The sequence below is a fragment of the Physcomitrium patens genome, chromosome 21 (genome assembly GCF_059467195.1).
Source record: "Physcomitrium patens ecotype Gransden chromosome 21, ASM5946719v1, whole genome shotgun sequence".
In the NCBI taxonomy this organism is placed as follows: domain Eukaryota; kingdom Viridiplantae; phylum Streptophyta; class Bryopsida; order Funariales; family Funariaceae; genus Physcomitrium; species Physcomitrium patens.
The window spans coordinates 1,524,214-1,534,260 of record NC_143430.1 but is presented as its reverse complement, the minus strand read 5'-3'; the positions used below and the strand labels follow the sequence as shown (position 1 = coordinate 1,534,260).

At 34.0% G+C, this 10,047-nt stretch overlaps 1 protein-coding gene across 4 annotated transcripts; it reads right to left on the bottom strand.

Moving 5' to 3' along the window:
• Positions 1–567: 567 nt before the first annotated feature.
• On the bottom strand, positions 568–3,029 carry LOC112274478 (uncharacterized). 4 transcript variants are annotated; one of them, XM_024504024.3, is made up of 7 exons: positions 2,852–3,029; positions 2,462–2,518; positions 2,287–2,321; positions 2,014–2,102; positions 1,844–1,893; positions 1,458–1,597; positions 568–1,100 (listed from the first exon to the last, which is right to left on the bottom strand). In XM_024504024.3, exons 1-7 carry the CDS (start codon positions 2,852–2,854, stop codon positions 938–940), a joined length of 537 nt encoding a protein of 178 aa, XP_024359792.1. In that variant the 5' UTR covers positions 2,855–3,029; the 3' UTR covers positions 568–937. The 4 variants fall into 4 exon arrangements, with proteins under 4 accessions (XP_024359792.1, XP_024359794.1, XP_024359793.1 ...); XM_024504026.3 differs by having other exon boundaries at positions 2,457–2,518; positions 2,852–3,015; XM_024504025.3 differs by having other exon boundaries at positions 2,718–2,982.
• Between the last annotated feature and the right edge of the window lie 7,018 nt (positions 3,030–10,047).

Here is a 10,047-nt window from a genome sequence, read left to right as displayed (position 1 = left end):
ATCGCACCTCAATGGTCATCACTTGCAGTCGTGCTGCAGTGCCCCAGAAGTGCGTGTCGTCCATTGTGACAAAATGAAAGCCTACGCCGAAACGCACTTATTGACCAAGGCAGGGACGAAAATTCGAAGTCGATAGCATGATGTCGAAGATTGCGAACAGGAATCAGTCAGCGAACTTCCTAAGTCAGAATGGAAGACTACGAGTGTGCGATGATGGTTTTCTTGCGACGAATCACATAAGTACATGATCCAAGGATCGATAAAAGAGCGGCTACAACAACGGTCTCAAATGGCATCAGTCGTATCAGTGACTCCCAGAAAATGCCATATAAGTTTCCTGAAAAGGTGACGTGACACAAAAATAGCGTAACAATGGCGGCTTTTCACATTTTTCCTAGATGACCATTACAGATTGAGAAACATGATAATCTGGCTTGTCGACGATCAAAAGTTGAACAAGAACCTCAACAAAAAACGGACAACTAAATCTTCAAAAATCCCAAAAAGCCTAAAATTTTTAAATTGAAAACCATATTCAGCTACGATCAACTTCTTTGCAACCACTCGTACTCAAACCAACTCAAACTGCTAGGTAAAGTTCATTTAGGCTACAGATGGAGGACAAAGAAGAGGCATTTGTCAGAAATCCACTCTAAGCTCAACTGATAAGTATTGCTCATAAACTGACAAGATCTGATAGTAGATGGATAACGAAAGCTGGCTATCCGCAAAAGAATCAGATGACATGACAATTCTGCCAACATTGAATTCCCCAAGAGAGAAGTACGTTCTAAGAAATGCTAAAACTCAGGACTTCACTGTGGCTTCTTCAATTTCCAAAAATCTCGCCACTGGGGACTACGACAGAAAAAGCCCAGGGATGGAAATTAGTCACGGTAATTAAAATGTAAATTGTACACAATGAAGAAAATACTAGTTACTTCTTTTTCTTAGAACCAGCTTTTGCCGTAACCTTCACATTGGGCACTGGAAGTGGCGGAGGGAGTGTGGTGGTGAGGTGCTGTTGGATGGCGGCAAACGGGTTTGCTTTAAATTGTGGGTGCGAAAGAACAGCAGCAAGCTGCTTTGTCTCGTTCGTTCTACAATACACCAAGACAGAACATAAGTTTAACATATATAGATAGGATAGGTCTTTAGAAAATCTATAAAACTGAAATTTATCCTGCAAGAAATTTTCCAGAAGTAGAGGACACTTGCAACTACACACACTATGGTGGCGCCACGTTGAATATAACGAAGTCTCCAATTTCACTAAAAACTCTTCACTTCGTCCGAGTGTGTGGCAGATGCCTCTCTTACAGTTAGATTATGGGATTAAAAATCACATCATAATCCGACCTGATAACATTCCAATGCACGTTGCATATATGCCTTGATATTCACCTTTCTGCAGAGAAATACAAATTTAATCAATTGTTGGAATGAGAGAGACTTACACAATGGTTTGCTTTGCTTTGCTTCGAAGGACCTTTGAAGATGTAGTGGTAGTAGTTGAGGCAGTGATAGAAGGCAAAAACTCTGAGAGTGAAGAAAGATCGTTCAACGCCCTTCCAGTTTTCTGTGATTTCCGTTTTTTCTACAATGGACAAGGTTATCATAACGATAAGTCAGGGAACAGAAAAACGATAACACAAAAGAAAATTTTTGCCCATAGGTACTTCAATGTGAACAAGGGCTAAAGTTTTATAGCCAGTAAGGATAGGTATCTAAACATGTATGTCAAGCTGCTGTTATCAAGGAGAGATAGGCGGGATTCAAAAGGCAGAGCATACAACAGAAGCAAATCACATATAGTTGAACGAGTAGCATCACGGAAAACTACCTTAAAATTTTTTTTCTGAGCAGACAAAACCCGTTGCGTTTCCTCCAATTCTGAAAAGAGCACAGTTCAGAAAAAAGCGGAAGTAAAAGCAAGCCAAAATAATTCAGTTCGATAGTGGGACATAAAGAAGAATGATGAACAAAGAAAACTGCTTGTGGCGAGACACATACTATTCAAGAATCGGATTTGTTTGGCCATCTTCCTCTTCACACTAGCTCGCTCAGACGCCGAGGTTCCTCCAGCTTCACTACTCCACTCACTGCACAAGCAAAAACAATTACACAAAACGTGTACTTAGCCTTTTTTTTATTTTATAACACATGCCATGCTCACTGTAGTTATTTCAAAGGCATCATTATTTCAACTGCACTAGAAGCTCCGATAACATTAGAGGAAGATGAAGCTTAAGGTGCACATAGTTTGATGGCTGACGTGTGGACTACCTCGCTGCATCTTGAACCATGGGATCTTCATCTCTCTGCAATCGTAGCAAGAGCAAATAATTCAGTAAAGATTGTGACTAGCTCCGTCACCCGAAAACTCCATTGCGCGAACTGGCATTCTTTAGGAATGAAGGTGAAGAGAAACGATAAGTTTCAGGAGGCAGACACACATTACCGTTTCCTTCTTTAAATTCTTCTCGCGAATCTTCTGCCGTGCTGTTTTCTTCTTCACCTGTCCGCCAAACAAACACATACGCACACACCAAGAATTAATGAACAATAAGATTACTAAAATTTCATGGCATTGCAAGCATGAATATAGGTGATTAATACTCCAAAACTGCCAAGTAGATATGAACTGCACAAGAGCAAACTTCCAACAACCCGGAAGTATTTACTTCGGGGACTTCACAGTGTCCAAATAATCAGACCTAGAATCGGTCAACGAAGTCGGAACGACGGCGTGAAAAAGCACGATCCAAAATCACTCCATCCAAAAAACCATCGAGTCTGAAGAACTAGTTGCAACACACCACACCAGCACCACAATTCCAACACCGCGTACCATTGTTACTGTCCCTTCAAACCGTCGATATTTCCACCAATATGAAATTGAAACAAAATTCTCTTATCTACTCAATACCAGACGAAATAGCAGCAGTCTCCGAAGCTGAGAACAACGTCGGACTTCAAATCGTGTCCTAAACCCCGAATTCAGCGTTGCAGCAAAACAAGCAGCAATGTCATCTCCATTCGTTCCGCAAAACCCTAAATCCTTGATTGATGAAACAATCTCACTGGAACCCCTGTGGATGAACGTCGTCATTGAATCATTCATCGTTTTCATTTGTTGGCATTTCATTACCACCGTTTGCTAATCTCAATCACAAATGAATGTCGTCCAATGTTTTGTGGTCGAAAGAGTAAACTGTGATTTTAATTGGCTGATAATCATTACCGTAGGTTTCCTTTGTAATCTATTTGTAATCTATTTGTCTGGATAAATATGAATATTGCAAAATCAAAAGAAAATGTACATAAAAATTTTAAAATTTTAAATTAAAGTGCAAACAATGAGTTTTTATGCAATAATTATAATAATTTTAAAAATTCGTATTTTTTAAATTTTTAATATTTTATTGAAATTTATGAGCTTGATAGTTGTTAATGATTTTTTTATGAGTGCATCAAGATATATAAATATAACAGGTTATTTTATTATATATTAATGGCTAAATCTTAAAAGAAATGTAACAAATATTGTATGATAAACCTCTGTGCATCATGTTTGGAAACTGCAGTGAAGTTTGGAGATTCGCGAAAATTCTTTAAAAAATCTTAAATATTAGTTAATATTGGTAAAAAGGGATATCTAAGTCAAATATCAAAACTTAAATAAAACAAAAAGCTTGAAAAAATGTATGTCATTCCATCTTCTTATTCAAGTAGCAATGAATCTTTTATGTTTTGTTTTTAAAAATTGAAACCAAGATTGCCTAATGTATTTCAAAAATAATGTTGGAAACAATATTATATTGCTCTTGTTGGTATTATATCAATTTTTGATGTGTTCAATTTAGGTCTGAAACTTTTATTGCATTCATATTTAAATATGTGTATTTTTTGGTTTTTTAATTAAGAAGTTGAATAAATTTTAAATTTTAAATAGTTTGCAAAAAAGAATATCTTCTTATAAATCTTTTAATATTTTTAGAATCCAGCTTAAAAATTTTAGAATATTTACTCATTACAAAATTAATACATTTCTAAAGGATTAAATATTACATCAATTATTTCTATGATTTGATTTTTTACAATTTCTTTATTTTACATAAGAACATAAAATTATATTCAATAAAATTATCTTTTATTTGTTTATGAGATTAAAATTAATAATAAAATCAAAAAATCAAAAAGAAGCTCATAGATGTCAATAAACTACTCAAAAGCTATCTTCTTTGGTGCTTTAACATCAATATTGATCCAATATTTAATCTTGTGATTATAAGTATAATTAAGAAAATATTTAAATTTATATATATATATATATATATATATATATATAAATATTATCCTTTTTGCTAAGATTATAATTGAATGTAATTAAATCTTAAAAATCCAACATCAATTGTACCTAATATATATAACATTTTTTTTGTCAAAATAAATAAAACATATATAAAGCACCAGTCAACATTGAAAAATAATCATGATAATTTAAGTTTCTTCAGAAATTTAATATCATAGAGTGTTATTTTGTACTTAAATTAAATATCATTGTTTGTTTTAGTTAACATGTACAAAACATACATCACAATTTTAAAGTTTGTATCAATTGATGATGCTTAAGGTGGCATAATGTCAAGGACAAGAACATAATAAAGACAAATAAACAAGTGAGACTTCTTTCAAAGAAAGATGATAAAATAGAAATAACTTGATATATATATTAAAAAAGAAACTGGAATGGCTATTGCCAAAAGACAAGAAAACTAGAGACCCTTGAAACTAGACTGAAAGCAAGCAAGGAGTTGACAAGAGTGAAGCCCTCTTCACTCTTGTCTCTATATATACTATCTAATTAGGGGCTACGTTGTCATATTACATGCTATCTTGCTTGAGAATGTACCGAGCGTTTGGCTGTAGAAGATAAAATGATATTTTGCAAGTATTCAGGTAGGCTAGTGGATTTCAACCATCTTAATACAAACTATTTCGGATTTCAATGTAAAAGCTTAATCCCAATACAAAGTATTTAGAAACACAATTTTAAATAATTTTAAGATATTATAAGCATAAAGTCTTTTGTTATTTGTTAGTTTTATTTTATTTTATTTTATTTATTATTATTATTATTATTATTTTTAAACCCTAACCTTAGAGAGTGAGCTTTGGCAAGCTGTAATTCTCAATCTGACCGTCCGATAGTTGTAAACTTCTACCACTAGTGTCTTTGCAAGCCTTCTAAATGCTCAAGAAGTTTCAATCCAATCTAACTTATAGATTGCAAGAAAATGCCATAAATCCACACTAATGTATCTTGACCGCCGCCTAGAAGTCCTCGACTTACCATACCTAAAGTCACCTTGTTTCAGCTGGTAGATCTCCAGATATTACAAAAATCCTAAACAACTCCAATCTGCTAACTTCTAATACCTCTTTACACTAATGGTCAAATATCCTCTATCTGTTCCATCAAATTAACATAAACTTTTGTATGCACTCGACATACTCAACCCTTTAGACACCTCTAAATTTCAATCGCAAAAATTTCTTCAATTTCACAAAATAGTCAAGAGTATCAGCCTTAACTTTATTGCAAAAAAAAAAATCCAAATCACCAATACAAACACCGACTTTCAGCAACGATTGCAAAAGTCCTCCCAAATCTTATAAATCCAATTCTATACCTTTTGAAGGAGCTTGAAACTAGCTCTCCGACCTCCAAAAATCTGATCTCCGAATGCCCCTTTCCTTATCCTCTCCTCCCTTTTAACTTCGTGTGGTCCCCTTTTCTCTCGCCCTGGACTCCAAATTAGAATAGCCAATGGCGCTTCCACGAAATTCCTGTTTCTAAGAGAATCTTTTTATGAAAAGGACGTTTCTCTTGAAACGACATAGAGAATGGAACAGCTTGAAATAAAACCGAAGCCTCCGTATTTGGGACCTTATTGGGTTGCCCAACCAAGTCAGGTCTCATACCGGGTAAGAGGCCTATACTAGGACCTAGATTGGATGTCCTCGTAATTGGATCAAATTGGCCCTTCACATCAGACTCACTCGAATATTGAATTGGTCCTTTTTTCTTTTTCCGACTCCTAGTAAAAACGGCTTGGACTCATTCCACTTGATTTATCGGAGAATCTTGAAGACCTTGATTTATCTCCTCAATTTCTCTTTGGCTTTGGATCTGCTGATCCTGTTTATTGAAATTGGATGGAGCATTGCATTGCTGATAAGTATGCCTCAACTTCTTGCAATTCCTTCACATTGGTGCGTAATCATCACTAGCTTTGGGATTGGAATATTTATTGGCATAATGACCAACCTGTCTGCAACGAAAATGATGAAATAGTCTTCTTGCACCCCCATCATGCATATTGGGTGTTTCCATTAGTATATACCTACTAGGCTTGTTCCATGTAGGGTTGGAAAATGATCTTGGTTGTCCCGTTGGTACGAAGGGTACTTGATTTGATGACGCCGGTGGGGTGACATTAATTGACTTTGAATATTCGCACTGGAATTGGCCAATGTTTCTAACATCCAAGATGACTAAATATTAATAATATCTTTTTTATTTATATTTTCACCATATAGTCATGTTACAATACAACATCCATCCTCTCTGAACCTATGCATCCTCTGGTATGCACTAAATAATCCAGTTGTTGTTTGATTCATAATACGTTCTGCAAGTCTTCATCCAAATCCTCTTCATCATTTTTGCTATCCATGTCAAATTCATCTTCCTATTGAGGAATATCTATATCTTTTCTAAGGTCTTCTATATGTATTTTTGTGTATCTTTGTTTAAATATTTTTACTCACTTCCTTACAATTGGTATTTTCAACCTTGTTCCATCTAACTCCCGTAATGAGTAAGTTGCATTATCATGAACAATTGTTACCACATACGGTCCAAAACATCGTTTAGAAAACTTCCTTAAAGTACTATGTTGATTGTCCAAGCTACTATCATAGACCAAAATCCAATCACCTTCTTCAATTGCTTTAGGCCTCAATCAATGTTGCTTATCAAATCGTGTCTTGTTTTATAACCTCACTCTTTTTAACCTTTCTAATGCTATTTGTATATCTTCTGATCTTTGCTCTAACTGTTGAATTCTAATAGCTAGAAGTTCTTCTCTTGTCAATCCATCTTTCTATGGTAGCATACTCCAAATAGGTATTTTTCTTCAATTGGCATAATTGGTTTTTGGCCTGTCATAAGCTCAATAGGCATATATCCCGTTACTGAGCTATGAATTGTTTGATCAGCCTATAATACAAATGGCAAAAGTCGTGGCCATTCTCTAACCTTCCCATTACAAGCTTTAACTAATGCTTTCACAATCGATGGGTGACCACGTTCACTTTTTGTATTTCCTTCAGGATTATAAGCAGTAGTCAGTGATAGTTTAATTCTATATCTTTCAAAGAATTCATAAGTTTCTTGTGCATTTAATTCTCCACAATTTGCAGTGAATTTTCCTACACATCCGTAGCAGCAAATAACATCTTCAAGCAAAAATCTACAAATTCCTTCTATAGTTTTTGTTCTCAATGCTCTTCCTTCTATTTGATTTGATAAATCTTCACGAGCTAAGACCAAATATCTCATTTGCCATAACCCGATTGGCATAATAACCAAATCAACAACCCATTTAAAATAAATAGGTAGAGGATATGTAGGATGAAGACCATCTCGATGTCGTATATTAGAATACGCTTGACAAATTTCACATGATTCTACAAATAAGAGCACATCTCGATACATATTTTTCAACCAATATTGTTCCTTAAACTTAGCAAAAGTAGCCCAAATTCCTCTATGTCTTGTCCATAAACTATCATGAAACCCCTTTAATAATTTTTGTTTCTCTTCCTTATTGCCTATCACTCTTTGTGGCATTCTAATTCCTTTCTTTGGTCTCTTCCATAAGAATCCTTCTTGAAGCAAAAATCCATGTGCTTTTTTTCTTATTTGTTTAAATTTTTTTATAGACCAATTTTCTTGCTTAATTAAGATATTCAAGTAATGACCAATATCCAATAATTCTCCTTCATAATTTTCTTCAAGAAATAACTTGTCTTCTTTGTTAAGATTTGATACTAAATAGAATTTTGATCCAACATCATCAATGTCTTCAACCATTTCGTCTTTTCTTTCATATCTTGTTTGAGATAGCATGTCTGCTACTAAATTGTCCTTTCCAGCAACATGCTTAAATTCCGGATTTAATAACTTAATATAAGCAATCCATCTTAACATTGCAATATTCGGCATTGAATAATTAGTAATCATTCCAAGTAATGGCAAGCAATCTGTTTCAATTACTACTCCTGCACCAATCAAATAATCTTTTTCAGTTTTCATAGCCGAAATAACTCCCCAAAGTTCTCTTTTGATTTGCGAATATGCACATTGACAAGTATTTAAAACTTTAGCTCCAAATCGAACTACAAATCTATTTCTACTAGAATCATCTTGATCCACAGCCCATCCAATAGCAATAGGGCTGGTATCCACAGTAAGAATTACTTGTCTATTACATTCATAATCAATTTTTCTTAAAATTGGAGGTGTCACCAATAACATCTTTAGCTTCTGTATTGCTTCAGTATGCTTTCTTTCCCATTTAAATTGATAATCCTTATGTGATAATTCATACCATGGATCTACCATATGAGCATAATGAGGAATCTATATACGATAAAATACACACACCCCTAAAAACTTGCATACTTCCGTTAAAGAATCACATGAATCTTTCATTCTTCTAATTGCATCAATTTTGCTCGGATCTGACTTTCTCCCATAAAATCCACACAAATGTCCAACAATAAGAACTTCTTACATTTTTAATATAGATTTTACTCCTGAAAGTATAAGATGAACCTCTTCAAGTCGAGTTAAAATCTTTTCACAATCTTGTATATGATTAACAACATATTTACGACACCTCTTCTCATCTAAAGTTTCATCTTTTTCTCCTATTTTACATCCTTTGATAGGAACATCATCTAAAAATGATATAGTTTTTTCATGAATGAAGTCTCTTAATACCTTGTTTATCCCATTCATCATATGTGCAACTGAGTTAGTAGCACCCTAAGGGAGAGTACACATTTTAAGTAATCCAAGTGGCGTTTTCATTGTTGTTAGATCTCTACTTCCATGCGCAAGTTGAAATAGATCAAAACCCGAATATAAATCACCCATTGAATAAATTGCCCTTCTTGCAAATACTTCTATAAACTCATCTCGTTTCACAAGTATTTTTTTAAAATATTCAATTTCTGTTGGAAATAAAGAACAGTCACATCCAATCTTCAGTTCTTCAAAAGTCTCCTTTGTAAACTAATGTCCAATCTTCTTTGGATCTCTTAAACTCTCTTTTTTTGATGCTTCTTCTATTTGTTCTTTAAAATCTTCTGGTAAAGGTCCGGCAACAGGTTTTACCTTTTTATCTATTGTTTTATATTTTGTCTCTACAATAACTTTTGGTGCTTGAAAATATTCAAGTAAAGAATAAACCTCCCTGGAATAAATTTCTACAATCTTATTATTATTTCCTAATCCAATAGATACAATTAATTCTAAAGAATCTTCCAATCCATTTTCTTCATAAACACCTAAAATCTTCTCATCATCTTCTAATGTCCCTAACTTGCATAATTTCTTTTCAATACTATATAATCTTTTCCTTTCTTTTCTTTTAAAATCATCAACTTTTTTATACATAATATTTCTATTTTCAAAAATACCAATAAAACTCGCATCAAAGATACTTGCATCTTACGAGAGTATCTCCTCTTTTGTACCTCCACAATCTCGCTTTATAGTGGTACTTCTCCAAAATCCTTAAATCCTTCAACAACCCTTGGCAATGGTTTCTCCCTCAACCTATCTCAATTCCGTTCATGATTAGGAGGTACTGTCAAAAATTATACAACTTTCCTTCTATCTTCACTACGTATCCTTCCATAAGCAGAACCATCGTCAAGTACTTTTGTTTCCATCCGTGTTGCTGTAAT